We start from the raw sequence: 16,138 nt of genomic DNA, 5'->3' as shown, positions 1-16,138 counted from the left end.
TGCCTGTGGACGGGCGGTCAAACACCCGTCAACCGCTACCGTCAACCCCGGCGCGAAGCGCCGTCCGTCGTCCAAATCACGTTCGCACAGAGCTTCGCGGCAGATCAAGTGTCCATCCGAACACCGAGCACACGGTATTCTTCCAATAGGCTGGTGGCGAGCGAGGGAAAGCAGCGCGATAGCGGATACTAGGCTTCGGTCGGATGGTTTGGACGCTGGGGTGTGATCCTTAGTATTGCATGGATGGCGAGCCGTTCGATGCTGTGGTTCGACGCTGTGGAACACAATAATGACGGATGATTAAGGCGTGGGTGGTGAAGAATCGGAAAGCTGCGTCCGAGCCTCACGCCCAAAGTGGAAAGAGAGACACTCAAAGATCATGTCCTATTTCAGCAAAAAAAAAGATCATGTCCTATTTCTTTCTTTTCTTAAATTCTTGTTTAAAAATGTCATTCCAAGAGATCAATATATGTTTATTGAAAATAATTTTTCATTTTTTTCTAATCCAAGGCAGCATAGTTATTCTTTAATTTTTTTTATTAACGAGTTTTCTTGTTCTTTCCTCTTAGTATATGTCTAGATTTTTGTTTCTTTATTTGTCATGTTATGTACCACCTCTCCGTACAAAAATATATTCTAAATTTCTTAAGTAGTGAAAAACAGAAATATGAATCTAAAATAAAAATTTATTAGTTTGACCCCAGAAATGTAGATCAAATAATCTAATTCAACACTTCAGATAAAAAAATAAAACTACCCGACATTACTAATGTAACAACCCAAGACCTCACCCAAAATGGCTAGACAGAAAATATTATTTGGGCTTTTTGATCCTGTATAATTACCCAAGATATATCCAGCAAATAATCAATGTGAGACTAAACACATGCCCGCATAGGTCCTCACATATTCCTTCCATTCAAGCGGTCCTCGTCAGGCTAAGGGTTCAGAACCATTCAAATCTAACCACAAACATTATGATCAGCCCCAATGGATTCGTACCACAGTGTCCCGTAGTACATATAGGTTATGAGCCAGGTCTGCTATGATACTATTTGTAACAACCTAATACTTTATCCAAAATGGCTAGTCGGAAGATATTATTTGGGCTGGTTGATCCTGTATAAGTACCCAAGATCTACCCAGCAAATAACCGATATGAGACTAAACACATGCCCGCACGGATCCTCACAACTAGGTCTAGATCAAATAGATCTTTTGAATTATATGAAACATTTCTTTCTACTATAGCTTCAACTTTTTGAATGAGAAATGAAGCAATAGAAACAGTAGAAGGAATAAAATTAAGTAAAAATCAAATCCTATATAAAATTTACTCAAAAGAAAAGTAATGATCAATGTTCATATCATGCAATCCAAATCACTTGTTCTTTTCTTTACATGGACAGCGGTGGACCAACAGCATTAATTCTCATTAATTTTTAAATCTTTTCTAATAAATCATCTTATTGTGATCATTATTTTCTATATTAATAAAAAAATTTATGAAGATACTAGGTATCGCTAACAAAGAATTTATACCATTTTATACCTGACTTACCAATCAATTTTCTATCTTACGACCGTTAAAACATTGGTGCAATACAAGAGAAAAAGTCCGATTCTTTTCTGAAATAAAGAAATAAAATATAGAGAGAAAATATATAATAAAATATTAACTTTTTTTCACCGAAAATAATGAAAATAGTGAGATAAATGCTCTCCCGTGCGCACTCTTACTTTGAGGGCAGACGATGGAAAAGAACAGCACACTTATCAGAACTCCTAATATATAAAAAAAAGGAACAAAATCAGAAAATTATATACGGAGCGAACGTTGCCTGAAACGCTGTCGGGAACTTTCAGTCTCCTGTCGGTAGGTTTGCCTCCAAAGGGTATATACGTTTCCATCAGCCAGCCCCCTCCCAAAAAAGCCAACCCTCCAAATTAAATTCAATTATATAAGAAAAATCATTCTCGTCTCTTCTAATTTCGCTCTTTTTCTTTATGGCGATGTCGGATTTCTCTCTCCAAACACTGCTATAACGAAGATCATTAGCCAGTGGAACAATCAAAAAAATTAAAGGAAATAAAAAAACCAAAGCTTTCTCACAATCTTTACTCCCAAAACAACTCTATTATATGCCTCTGTCTCTCTCTCTCCCCTCCCACACAGCCCCCGCTCAAACAAAGTACATTTTTTTCCTCCCCTTCTGGTTCTCCTCCTCCTCTCGTCCTCTCTCTCTCTCTCTCTCTCTCTATCTATCATTCTCCTTCTTTTGACACTATCCGCTTGCTGTTTGCCGGAATTTCTCTGAGAAACCGCGGCTGAGCTTTGATGACATCGCCCTTGGAACACGACTACATCGGCCTAACGGAGCTCTCCTCCATGGAGAGCTCCGACAAGCTCTGCTCCTCCTCGTCCTCCCTCTCCGCCGAGGACGACACCAAGGTGGGCGCGCGCGCGCCGGCGCTCAACCTCAAGGAGACCGAGCTCCGCCTGGGGCTCCCGGGGTCCCAGTCCCCCGAGCGGGAGGACGGCCCAGGATTGACCCTGGGGCTCCCAAAAGGCTTCGTCTCTGGCGCCAAGAGGGGGTTCTCGGACGCCATTAATGGTTCCGGCAAGTGGGGGTTCTCCGGAGGGAGTGGATCCGAGGTGGAATTGGGGAAAGGCGGCAACTTGTTCTCGCCCAGGGGGGAGAATGGCGGGGGAAAGCATACGGGGCCGGCGGGCTTAGTGAAGGATGTCGGTGGGGCGGCGGCGGGGGTGGGGCAGGAAAAGAAGGCCCAGGCTTCGGCGGCTGGAGTTGCCCCTGCTGCAAAGTAAGTTCTTTTGTTTGTTCTTAGCATTTGGAGTCATTTTATAATGGTGAAATGGTAAGGTGATCTATGAGGTTGTTTTGCTTCTTTATTTTATTTTTAAGTTTTGAGGTCATGTCCTTGCCATTTTTTCATTGTAATGAAAAGGAAAAAAAAAGGTTAATTACCTATTTTCCTTGGAATACTGTTTCAATGATTCGTGTTTTTCTGGACTTTACTTTGTTACGCGTGGTTTTGATGAATTGATGTTATTACAACGGCTCAGGCGTCTCTTAATCACATGCTTGTGTTGGCTTGACTTGTTGCTAATTATTTTGTTGGACTAATCCGCAGAAAGGGTGATGGAATTGAGATGTAGAATAAGCGTTCATTCAAATTTCTGGTTGCTTTAGTTATTTCTACTCTAGTGCTTATGAATTGGGAGATATGTGGTTGTGATTGCTTTAAAATAAATAAATAATCAATGTAATTGCTGATTTCTTTTGATTGTGAAGGTTATATCTTTGTTCTTTGATGCAGTTGCCCTTTCCATGGTGGCTATTTTTAAAATACTTATCTTGTAGTATTTCTCTCTCTCTCTCATCCTCGTTATTACTTATTATGATGTTTCTGGTGTGGTTTGAGTCAGATCCTATCTCCACAATGATTCTGAATAATTGGTCTTTTTTCTTTTTTTTTTTGCTTAATTTAAAGACATAGTTTCTCCTTGTTGCTTCTCCATTTCTTAATTGGTTCTCTGTTCTTAACTTATGGAATTCATGGATTGATCTTTGATGCATGCACTATGTTCTTGCAATGAAAATTTTCATGTTTGCTAATTTGTGGATGTAATATAAATTTAAGCTAAACTTTGTTGTTTTTTTTTTACTTACACTACCTCGTTTTCTTGTTCCTCTTGAAAGCATAGAAAGTATATCTTGTGTTCTTCATCAACATTGTGTTTAGATATATTAGTATGCTCATAATAGGATAATCTACAGGTTATGTTTACTGTTATCTAAGAAAAATGTTATCCAACAGGGCACAGGTAGTTGGTTGGCCCCCAATCCGTAGTTACCGGAAGAATACAATGGCTTCAAACCCATCAAAAAACAAAGAAGATACTGAAGGGAAACAAGGAACGGGATGCCTTTATGTCAAGGTTAGCCTGGATGGAGCCCCATATCTCAGAAAAGTTGACCTAAAAAAATACTTAAACTATAAGGAGCTCTCGTCGGCACTTGAGAAGATGTTCAGCTGCTTTACCATTGGTGAGCTGTGTTAATTTTCAATGCTTTTAGATTTTCCCCTTATTTGTGATCGCTTGGGAAGATTTTACATATGGGTTTGGCATCTTAGGCTCATTTCCAACACCCAGCTCTGCAAACCCCAAAGAGTGCCCACTCCTCCCCCCAAATAACAAAAACACACACACACACACACAAAATGCACATGCATGCATGCAAAAGGTCTCTCTCCCTCCCTCTCACTCTCTTCTCTTCCTTTTTTTCTTCTCTCTTTTCTAATCACGATATAAGCCTCCTATTGAGAAGTCGTTCGAAGTTGAAATGAAAAACTCTTGCATATAAAATTATTGCATTGGCTGTACTCTTATTTATTTTTTCATTTACATGCACTTAAATAGACATGAAAGTACACTTTGATTGCTTTACTGTCTCCGTTACTTTTTATATCTGCAAGGCCCTGGAGATTATTGCTCGAAAGTAATATTGTAAAGATAAAACTACTATGAAATTATTATTTACTAGTCTTTAAAAACTTTTGGAGCCTTTCCTGCATACATTAACTATAAGATTATAGCAGTGCATCTTTCTACTTTTGTAGTTTTCAAATTAAGTCTATGAAGGAATACTCAATGTAAAGAGCTCACCTCCAAAATAGGAGGTTAAACTTTAGCGTTCTTTTTCAATTTATTATTCTTCAGATGAAAGGATATTCAGAACATTGCTTCAGCAACATTTTTATTTCAATTTTTCTTTCTTCACTGTGGATGTTAAAAACTTTTCAGAAAGCTTGCATGAGGAAATATCCTCTGGTTTTGCTTTTGTTTATTTAAAGTCATGCATTTTAAGCAACCCAGTGAGGAGTAAAAAATGTTATTTTCCTCAGTATTATTCTGTAGCTCCTGCAAGTGTCTTTATGCAAGGATGGGTTTACTTTTTTTAATGTGGTATTCCAGGCCAGTGCGGTTCACATGGAATACCGGGCAGAGATGGACTAAGTGAGAGCCGGATGATGGATCTTCTTCAAGGATCTGAATATGTCCTTACATATGAAGACAAGGATGGTGATTGGATGCTTGTTGGTGATGTTCCATGGAAGTAAGTACAATCTTCAGTAGATTTATGAATTTTATAGTTACAATGAAGAAGGATAGATCACAAAGATATTGTTGTGAGGATCCATCATTTAAATCCATTTCGATGGTACAATGATGTTAGCAAGTGAGCATGTCAAAAGGTCCCTAGCTATCAAGATAGTAGAAAATAAACCTAGTCTTACCCATATATAGGTCAACATTATTGAGCTGTTTTAAGCTAATCATCATCATTTAAACAAATACAATATCAACATTTAAGTGTTCCACTAATTTACATGTATTGAATCTTTTGTTAACTGAGTTCCTCGATATTAACCTTAGCTCGGTCAAATTGATTTGTGATTTATAGAGATAATGTCTAACTTAAGACTATGGCAACATTGGTTTTTTTTTTTTTTAATTTCTTCTGAGAGGCTATACCATGTGCTGGCCAGCTTGGCATAAATTTCATTGTATTTATTTTTATTTCTTGTCTTGTGGCATCATCATGGATAACATGGATATTTGGTTTTCTGCTTTTTTCTACTGTATCTGTTTGTTCTGATCCATTTCTACTAGGTGATCTTTCATTGAGGTGTTACATTTAATTGACAACTGGTTATTCACTCCTTGGCAATTGCAGTATGTTCACTGACTCTTGTAGGAGGCTCAGGATCATGAGAGGTTCAGAAGCAGTTGGAATTGGTATGTACAAACATGAATAGCTTTCATCTTTTACTGATTTTTGTATCTCTACTGCTTTTACTTGGTTAATGGACTGCATGCATTATCGGCTACCCTTCATCTGTAACATCATAATGTTCTATTTCTTCTGATGTGTTGCTAGTTTAATTGATGATACTACGTGTCTCATCTGACCAATTAGCAAAACTAAGCATAAACTAGTGCTTCGGTCCGGAATGATGCTATGCATCGATAGTGTTGTTTGAAATGACGTTAATATTACATACTTTGTATAAGGGTCTTTCTTTTAATGCATTTTGGGGCAAGCATAATTACCTGAATGTTGAGTTCCTCAGGCATAATTATGAACTTTTCCGTGATTGTACGGCTGTTGTATTATCGATTCTTTAACTAAAGGCATAGTTATGAGCCAACTAGAAAGGTGTAAAAGGGGAATCATTATGAAGTAAAAGGATTTTTTACGATTTGTATGCATATGGAGGCTACTGTTTGCCTTTTTCTGTTTAAACAATTTTGTAAAATTGCATCACTCATCAAGTATTTATCATGTCTGTTATCAAAAATTTGTTATTTAGATTTCTTGATCACTGTACTGCATAAGTTCTACCAGGTATTCCTGGAATGCATGTGCTCTTGATTTTTATAATAATTGTTTCTAAATTATCCAATAACGAGAACTGAAAATGTTAAATTTTTAGAGCATCCCTTTCTATATTAGTTATCCTCAGTATATTATATCTTACATTTAATGGTCTATGTGTCTGTCTACTTGCAGCCCCAAGAGCCATGGAGAAGTGCAAGAGCCGGAACTAGCTGCATTTTCATCCTACAGCTAAGACAAGTGAATCAAATGTCTGCAGGGGCCCTTCTTAAAAGATGTAAGGATTCATCCAAAGTGCTCTCTTTCTACCTTATGGTTTGTTATACATGGAGTGAAACTAATATGTAACTTTCTATTATTTCCTAGCGACATAATGTTTATTAGGTTGTGTCAGTCTCTGTTTCCTTTCCCCTTTCATTTCTATATGTGTAAATAATTGGCTTGCTGTTTGTAACTGCTATGTTTGAGCATTGCTTCCTGTGTGCTAATGACAATTGCAGATTTCTTCTCATTTGGGTAGATAAAATTTTCAGATGCAAATCTATACACTTGTTCTGTCCTATCCTAACCAAGTTTTTCGGCTACCACCTTGTATCTTTGAGTACATGATCAAAGGCCTAAACTTTATTATGTATGGCTCATAAAGTGCACCTCAGCTGAAATGATACAAATATGGTGCTATTCTTTGGTGATGACTTTAGAACATATGGTGGGGTCTAACTGTTGAAACGGCCTGGACCAGGTGGACACTGTTACAATCATTTTGTTGATTTCAATTTTTAGGGGTTTCTGATGTTACTTTTTTTTTTTTTTAACCGAGTATGGGAGTCGCACTCGGAACCTAAGTCTTTTAGCAAAGTGATATTTAGCAGTGAGAATCAAGTTGCACCGAAACGCATGATGAAGTTCTGATTCTGTGATATGTCTTTAATAAGAAACCTTATAATAGATGCACATATTTGGGTCATCAGACAAACAGTGCAACCCTTGCCCCACTTCTAGCTTTAGAAGCATGTGTAGGGGCCTGCATTGGTGGTCTGTACTTCAGTGTCATCATATTGAACTAGAGCCCTTTACCGTCATCATTCAGCTACAATGATGAATGGAAGGAAAATTGGGAAGGTCGGTAGGTTTATATACACTCAGAACCCGAGTTTCTTCTCCCTTTCCTATTTGTTATAATAATGAAATGAAATGATGTTTCTGCTTTCTTCCACTTATGATGATGTCTCTTTGTTGGTGAGCATGTTAAGCAGTGAAGCTGCGAAACCCTCCAATTTCTTGTGAAATGATGTCACTTACTAGACAAATTGGTACCAAAAGACACCATCTACCTGTTATATCATCTGATTATGCTTTCTGTATGCAATGGAAATTTGTAATTTCTGTGTTTGTCAAAGTTATTCACGTGAAATTAACAATCTGACTTACTGTAGGCCTATCCTTTTATGTTCTTCCAACGCTTAGATGGATGGGCTCAAGACTATATAAGGATCACAAGAGTCCTTAACCTATTTGATGCAGGATTATTATTTCTCAGACACAAATCTTTTTACTTAATGAAAGGACATCGTCTTGGCTAATGAATTATTTCTATCATTTTATCAGTCTGGGCGGGGTATAAGATTTTCCGGTCCATAATTTTGAATTAAAATGTCAAATCCCTTTGACATTCAAAATTTTCTTTTATCTTGAATCTTTATTATTATTTGAAGACTTTTCTTCGGTGAGAGCTGGTTGAGCATCTTAGGATGATATGAGAATTTATACAAGATAATGACCTTTAAAGATATAACACTATATATCTTCAAATAATTGGCTGTTATGATATATCAGTATGCCAGCTGAGCCTTTTTTTATAAAAAAAATTAATTCTCTATTCAGGTATTAAATTATTAGTATCAGAAAATAAAGCCTCGAAATGCTAGTTGAACTATTCACACTACATCGGCTGATATTTCTGTATCTATTAATCTAAATCTGTAGATAGATCTCATGAATCTCTCCGTCCTCTCTTGGCTGAAACTGGACCTGGGCATTGTCTCAGGCTTAGCATTAACCCCTGACATGCAAAAAAAAACCATATATCAGGGGCATGAATTTGAAAACAAAAAAATCCAGTTGGAGTAGACCTTTTTCTTAACATGATTTCACATGAGATCATTGAATGGTCGGCAGACAACACACTGAAGAGTTTTCATTGTATACAATAGAAAGATTTGATAGGAGATGGTAAGTGATTACAAATAATGCAAAAATTTGTAATATAATGGTTTTGTAATCTATCTGATATTTTATTTATGTCATTTTTATATTGTTTTGTAACATTAGAGCAGGTCAGGGAGTCTGCAGAGTTGCGAGCTTTGCTTAAAAGTTGGCCAGGCCATAAAACATGGGCCCAAGCTGCTCTGATGAACAGGAATTGCATGTGATAAAGTTTTTGGTAAAGTTTACCAAGCTGGCTAAGGCGCTTCATGTGTATGTGTGAGCTTACCATGCTGGTAAAGTTTTTAATCGTACCGAATGACTTGAGAAACTTACAGGGCTGGGGGTCTTTGGGGAATCCTGTCAAAATCTGGACCCAAATCATTAAAGCCTGAAACTTGCTCATCTGAAGTCAACCAGTGACCCAAGTTTAAAGCTTGGTAGGATTTGTCAGGCCCTGCTAAAAGCCTGGCCAAGGCAGGGCTAGTTTCATTTTGATAATTCTAGCACGTTTAAACTTATAATTTATTAATATTGATACAAAGAAGAAAAAATTAAGAACGTTCAAGCTAGTCTTAGCATGCCTCATGCCGAGACTAATTCAATCTTCAGATATTATAATTTTCATTACTATAGAAAACTTATGCTGTGAGGCATTAAAAAAAAATTTGTCACAATAGGATTAGTAATAAAAATCCTTTCTGCTATTCCGTGTAAAAAATGACATGCCTACTGCCGAGATGAGTTCAAACTTAAGTTTCAAGTTGTTACATGCAACCCCTTTAAATGTTAATATTAGGAATATATCCTTCCAGCAATTATAACAAATATTCTAGTCATTGCTGCTGCTCTCCACTATCACCAGCATGAGATTTCATGGAGCATATGGCATGGTGAATTGTTTCTGTTGGGGGAAATGGATTGCTCAAAACACGTAGATATATCGCCGGCATGTGATGGTGAGCGCGGCGGCGGCGGCAACTCTCAAGGTGCCCGACCTCGAGACGCTCCACCTTAGCGCGTCCGATCTCAGAGCTCACAGCCTTGCAGCCTTAATCTCGGTTAAGCTGAGCCCGATCGACCTCAAGCCCAAAGAAGGTCCAGTCAAAGGACAAAGCAGACCCCTCCACTCCATCGAAAATCAAGTCCCTCTCCTCTTCATTCGGGGTTCAATCCCGCGATCTTCGTCCTAGCGACTGTCAACGATTAAATACGCACGATCTCAACGGACCTCCAGCCAGCCCAAAATCTCGGGCCATCCACGATAACTCATTAGTTCACACGATCACGTCCAATCATTACGGTAACTCATTAATTTGCACAGTCACGTCACAGGAAACCCATACATCCTTCCTATTAAAAGGGGGACTTCTTTCTTCTAGAGAGAAATCTTTTTCTTTTACGTAATCTCTCTGCTGGCTCTACCAAAAAACTCCCTCTGACTTAAACATCGGAGGGCCGGCGCCGGAACTTCCGGCCACCGGCTTCCTGCAAGTTCTCCGAAGAAAGCTGTCCACTGCCGCACCCTCTGCCGGAGCTCCTCCTCCTCGGTCCGCAGTCACCCTCGGGTTCAGTTTCCAGCAACAGTTGGTGCTAGAGAAAGGAACCGAGTCGTGACCATGAGGCTAAGGAGTAAAGGAGCTTCTAATGCCTCTCGGCATCGTGCACCAAGTCCTGGACACTCAGTTCAGAACCTACCACTAAAGCCTCCGGTGGATCAAGTTCCTCAGGTCCAACCAGAACAATTCAACATGTTGGTACAGCAAGTCTAGGCCCTGGCGACAGCAGTCCAAGGTCTGCAACGCGGGGAGGCCCCTCCTATGCTGCCTCCGCAGATTCAGGTCTAGTCGACACTTCTTCCAGATGGACCGGCTCCAAGGCCGAGATCCCATGACTCTTCAAGGGTCAACCATGAAGGACAACGCTGTTGCGAGGGTTCAACCCGAGCGTCTCCCTTCTCCCTAGGGAAGAACCAGAAGAAAAGGCCCCAACTTTCGGAGGCCGAATTGGCCCCGGGTCGATTAGTACCGGAGCAGACCACCATGGCCGTCTCCCAAGGCGGAGAACTCGACAAGAAGGTCGAGAAACTCGAGCGACAGATCGAGGCACTCCAAGACCGGAAGGTAAGGTGTGAGGGTGACTTCGAGTTCACTACCAAGTCACCCTTCTCTCGCCAGATTGAGGATGAATCGGTCCCGCCGAGGTTCAAAATACCTCAAATAGAGCCCTACAACGATACCACCGACCCTTTGAACCACTTGGAGAGCTACCAAGCCCCTATGGCGTTGTAGGGGTCCACAGAAGCCGTGCTCTGCAAGGCTTTCCCTACAACCCTCCGAGGAACGGCTCGGCTGTGGTTCTCCGGTCTAAAGCCGAGCACTATGTCCTCCTTCGAGCAGCTTGGCAGACAATTTGCTGCCAACTTTACTGCCAGCTGACGCCAGCGGTGAACATCAGATTCTCTCCTCGACATCAAGCAAAAGGAAGGAGAGTTCCTCAAAGACTACATCGACCGCTTCACCGCCGCAACCTGGGAGGTCCGCGAGCTCGATCAGTCGATCGCCATGTCCGCGTTGAAGATAGGAGTTCGATCCTACAGGTTTCTCTTCTCCATCGAGAAGAAATTCTCCGCCGACTTCACTGAGATGCTGGCCCGAGCTCGAAAATATGCAAAAGCCGAGGAGGCCATCGCCTCCAGGCGGGGCGCGGCCGAACAGGCCTTAAAAGGGCAGAAAAGGCGCCGCGAGGAGTGCGGCCGCCCGAGAAGTTGGTCTCCCTGTCGAGAGAAGAATCTACCTCATTTGAGGAGTCCACCTCGACAGCGGGCGCAGTCTCGACCGAGATCCCCACCTCGGCCACGAATCTCCCCGGAAAGGTACGAGAACTACACTCTCCTCAATGCACCCTGGGCGGAGATCCTTATGGAAATAGAATGCCAAGACTATTTCTAACCTCCACCCCCGATGCGGGAGTCAGAAACTCGGCAGCACTCCAGGAAGTATTGCCGCTTCCATCGAGACCACGACCATGATACAGAAGAATGCTTCCAACTCCGAGACGAGATCAAGACACTCATTCGCCGTGGGTTACTCAACCGGTTTGTGCAGAACCGGCGTAATGGAAGGAGGCCGGCGGAGAGTGCTGCGCTGCCCGAAGATCAAAACGACAACAGGCCCATCGCTGGTACCATCAACACCATAAGAAGAGGCCCGACTGAAGAAAGCTCAGCTGAAGAACTGACCGGGAGAAGAGTCCCTTCAAAGCGTCAACGCATATCTGAAGCCATCTCGTTCTCGGACGATGACTTAAAAGGAGTTGAAACTCCTTATGATGACGCTGTGTCATCTCCATGGTCATGAATAAATTTGATGTAAAGCGTATTTTGGTTGATAATGGAAGCTTGGCAGACATTTTATATTATGATGCTTTCCAAAAAATGGAAATGACAGAGGGCCAGCTCCGGAGAATGAATGCTCCGCTGGTCGGGTTCACCGAGAATTCAGTCCCGGTTGAAGGTGTGATCAGCCTACCTATTACAGTCGGGCTCGCCCCTCGGGAGAGCACTGTGAGAACGGACTTCCTTGTGGTCCGCCTGCCCTCGATCTACAATGCCATCCTTGGGCGACCAGGACTCAATGCTCTCCGAGCCATAGTCTCGACATACGATCTGCTCGTGCAGTTCCCTACTGAATGAGGAGTAGACGAGGCTTGTGGGGACCAGATGACAACCAAACAATGCTACACAACGACCCTCAAAGCAAAACAACCGGCCAAAATACCGAGCCGAGCCGAACAAAACAATCAACTGATGCGTCAGCACAAGCCCCGGACCAAGCGTTGCCCATCGAAACCCTGGAAGTACGGGACGAGCCTTGGAGGAAACGGACAGAACCTGGTGAGCTCCTTATTCAAATCCCCTTAAGAAGAGACTGCCCGGAGCTAACCGTGCAGATTGGCTCCGGCCTGAGCCCTCGCGAGCGGGATTGTCTGATTGAGTTCCTCCAGTCCAACATGGATGTCTTCGCCTGGTCGCCCATGGATATGCCGGGAATAGATATCGAGGTCATGGTTCACCGACTCTAGGTGAGACCAACCTACAAGCCCGTAAGGCAGAAAAAACAGAGTTCCGCACCGGAACGACAGCGAGCAGCAGCCGAGGAGGTCGACAAGCTCCTCGAGGCCGGTTTCATCCGAGAAATCTCCTACCCAGATTGGCTCGCCAACGTAGTCCTCGTGAAGAAAGCTAATGAAAAATGGTGCATGTGCGTGGACTACACCGACCTGAACAAGGCCTGTCCAAAGAATAGTTTTTTTCTTCCCAGGATCGACCAGCTTGTCGATTCCATCTCGGGACACCAGCTGCTGACCTTCATGGACACCTTCTCGGGGTACAATCAGATCCGAATGGCGCCCGAGGACGACGAGAAGACAGCTTTCATCACAGACAAGAGCCTCTACTGCTACAAGTAATGCCATTCAGGTTGAAAAATGCTGGAGCGACATATCAAAGGCTGGTCGGCCAGATCTTTAAAGACCAGATAGACCGAAACATGGAGGTCTATGTAGATGATATGCTGGTGAAGAGCCAGACGACAGAGCATCACATCACCGATCTCGATGAAGCATTCTCCACTCTCAGAAAGTACCAGATGAAGCTTAACCCCACCAAATGCGCCTTTGGGGTTACCTCGGGCAAGTTCCTCGGTTTCGTGGTAACCCAGCGGGATCAAAGCGAACTCCGAGAAGATTCGAGCACTGCAAGAAATGGTGCCACCAAAAACGATCAAGGAGGTACAATGGCTCATCGGATGAGTCGCGGCCCTGGAAAGGTTCGTTTCCAAGTCGGCCGAACGGTGTCTTCCATTCTTCAAGATCCTCAAGAGGCCGAAGGACTTTCTATAGACAAAAGAGTGTCAGCAAGCCTTTGAAGAGCTTAGAAGCCATCTTGCCTCCCCTCCACTGCTTACGAAACCTCAGCAAGGCGAACTCCTTTATCTATACTTGGCCGTCTCCTCGGTGGCAGTAAGCTCGGTTCTGGTCCGAGAAGAAGACCGATCTCAAAGATCGGTATATTACACCAGCCGAGTTCTGAGAGACGCCGAGACCCGATACTCCAAGCTGGAGAAGACGATCTATGCCCTGCTCACCTCAACTCGAAGGCTCCGACCTTACTTTCAGGCCTATACTGTGGCCATATTGACCGACCAGCTTATAAAGCAAGTCCTGCAATGGTCGGATCGTGTGGGAAGAATCGCAAAGTGGACGGTCGAGCTTGGGGAATTCGACCTTGAGTACCGCCTGAGGCCGGCAGTCAAAGCTCAAGTGCTTGCTGACTTTGTAGTAGAGTGCACCTTACCGGATGACCCTGAGCGCGAGCTCACACCAAGAGAGGAGATCCTGAGGCAACCATGGGTTCTACATGTGGACGGCTCCTTGACCTCGGGGGGTAGCGGCGCAGGCCTTATCCTCACCAACCCGGATGAGGTGGTCGCAGAGCAAGCCCTACGCTTCGAGTTTTCCGCCTCGAACAATAAATTAAAGTACGAGGCGCTCGTCGCCGGGTTGAGGTTGGTGAAGGAGCTCAAGGTCGAGAGCCTGAAAGTCTTCAGTGACTCCTAACTGGTCGTAAGCCAGATCTTGGAAGACTTTGAAGTGAGGGAGCCGTCAATACAAAAGTACCTTCAAAAGGTGCGAGATATCACCACCACACTGAGCTCTTTTGACATCCAGCACATTCCTAGAGCGGAGAATGTCAGGACGAACCAACTATCAAAATTGGCAACCTCCCACATGAGCGAGCTTCCGAAGACTACAGCGCTCGAGTATCTCCAAGCACCCAGCACCGAAGAGCCCGAACCAGTTCTCTGCGTCGAAATCGAACCAAGCTGGATAGATGCGTTCGTCAGCTACCTGCAGAGCGAAGCCCTCCCCGATGACGAGCTCGAAGCCCACCGGATCAAGCGTCAGGCTTTCCGATATCTCTTGTACAAAGGCAAGCTCTACCGCAGGTCCTTCACCTCTCCCCTCCTCAGATGCCTTCGTCCCTTATAGGCGGATTATGCCATGCAAGAAATCCATTATGGGATCTGCGGGAACCACCTAGGAGGCCGGGCTCTGGCCCACTAGATTTTATGCCAAGGATATTATTGGCCCACACTTCAAAAAGACGCCGTGGACTTTGTTCAAAGGTGCGATCGATGTCAATGAAACGCCAACATTCAGCGGCGACCTTCAGTCCCACTGACCTCGATCAGCGCCCCCTGCCATTTGCCTAATGGGAGATTGACATCTTGGGTCCGTTTCTCCAGGCCACGGGACAGAGAAAGTTCCTCATTGTCTCTATCGACTACTTCACCAAGTGGGTTGAAGCCGAACCGGTGGCCCAAATCTCTGAGCCAAAAATGTGAGATTTCGTTTGAAAATAAATAATCTGTAGGTTTGTGCTCCCCCGTGTCCTCATATCTGACAACGGCCGCCAGTTCGACAACGCCCGCTTTAGGAAGTTCTGCTCCGAGCTCGATGTTGACCATCGTTTCATCTCAGTCGCTCATCCGCAAATGAACGGAGAAACCGAGGTGACAAATCGCACCATTCTTCAGGAACTCAAAGCCAGACTCGACCGATCCAAAGGACAATTGGTCAAAGATCTGTACAATGTCCTCTGGGCCTACAGAATCACATCTCGAGTCCCAACCGGTGAAACCTTCTTCAACTTGGCCTACGGAACAGAGGCAGTCATCCCTTTAGAAATTGGGCTCCCGTCACTAAGGGTGGAGAACTACGATGCAACCTCCAACTCATCCCAGCTCAGGAGCAATTTGGATCTCCTCGAAGAAACAAGGGAGGCCGCTCGAATCCGCATGGCAAGATATCAACAGCAAGCGACGCAATGCTACAATTTCAGGGTAAATGTCAAGCTCTTCAAAGTGGGAGATCTTGTTCTGAGAAAAGCTAAAGCTTCTCAACTTACCGAGCAAGGGAAGCTCGCCCCGAACTGGGAAGGGCCATATTGAATCGCTCGAGTCCGGTGGCCCGGAGCGTACAAGTTGGAGTCCCTTGAAGGAACTTCCATTCCTCAAAGTTGGCACTCCGAGAACCTCTGAATGTATTACTAGTAAAGCTCCCCAGGGGTCTCCTGTGTTTAAGGATGCAACCAATAAAGCGTTTCTCAAGGTTTTCTCTTGATTATTCAGCGTTTTTTCTAATGATCTACTTGTGAACTATAGGATACCTCGACCAAGTTCGGAATGCCCCGACCAAGTTCGGGATGCTCCGCAGCGCCAGCCTCGAGCTCGTTCTCCCTCAACCTCAAACCTTGCCAAACGAAGGCTCGACCAAGTTCGGATGCCCGACCAAGATTGGATGCCCGACCAAGTTAGGATGCTTCGACCAAGTTCGGGATGCTCTGCAGCGCCAGCCTCGAGCTCATTCTCCCTTAACCTCAAACCTTGCCAAACGAAGGCCTGACCAAGTTCGGATGCCCGGTCAAGTTCGGATTCCGACCAAGT

At 43.7% G+C, this 16,138-nt stretch overlaps 1 protein-coding gene across 1 annotated transcript; it reads left to right on the top strand.

The window, feature by feature from the left end:
* Window positions 1-1,986: 1,986 nt before the first annotated feature.
* Window positions 1,987-6,957, top strand: LOC103706840 (auxin-responsive protein IAA27-like). The gene is made up of 5 exons (XM_008791087.3): window positions 1,987-2,823; window positions 3,841-4,070; window positions 5,000-5,141; window positions 5,763-5,824; window positions 6,600-6,957. Exons 1-5 carry the CDS (start codon window positions 2,339-2,341, stop codon window positions 6,635-6,637), a joined length of 957 nt encoding a protein of 318 aa, XP_008789309.1. The 5' UTR covers window positions 1,987-2,338; the 3' UTR covers window positions 6,638-6,957.
* The last annotated feature ends 9,181 nt before the right edge of the window (window positions 6,958-16,138 follow it).

Source organism: Phoenix dactylifera, chromosome 4 (assembly GCF_009389715.1).
Source record: "Phoenix dactylifera cultivar Barhee BC4 chromosome 4, palm_55x_up_171113_PBpolish2nd_filt_p, whole genome shotgun sequence".
NCBI classification, from domain to species: domain Eukaryota; kingdom Viridiplantae; phylum Streptophyta; class Magnoliopsida; order Arecales; family Arecaceae; genus Phoenix; species Phoenix dactylifera.
Note: the sequence above shows the minus strand (reverse complement) of the source record. Positions and strands in the feature narration are given on the sequence as shown.

Bases quoted from the DNA above. Each gene is read 5' to 3' on its own strand.
- LOC103706840 (XM_008791087.3), top strand. From the start codon at position 2,339: ATGACATCGCCCTTGGAACACGACTACATCGGCCTAACGGAGCTCTCC. The intron at 2,824-3,840 runs GTAAGTTCTTTT...GTTATCCAACAG, and splicing joins GGAGTTGCCCCTGCTGCAAA to GGCACAGGTAGTTGGTTGGC. The intron at 5,825-6,599 runs GTATGTACAAAC...GTCTACTTGCAG, and splicing joins TTCAGAAGCAGTTGGAATTG to CCCCAAGAGCCATGGAGAAG.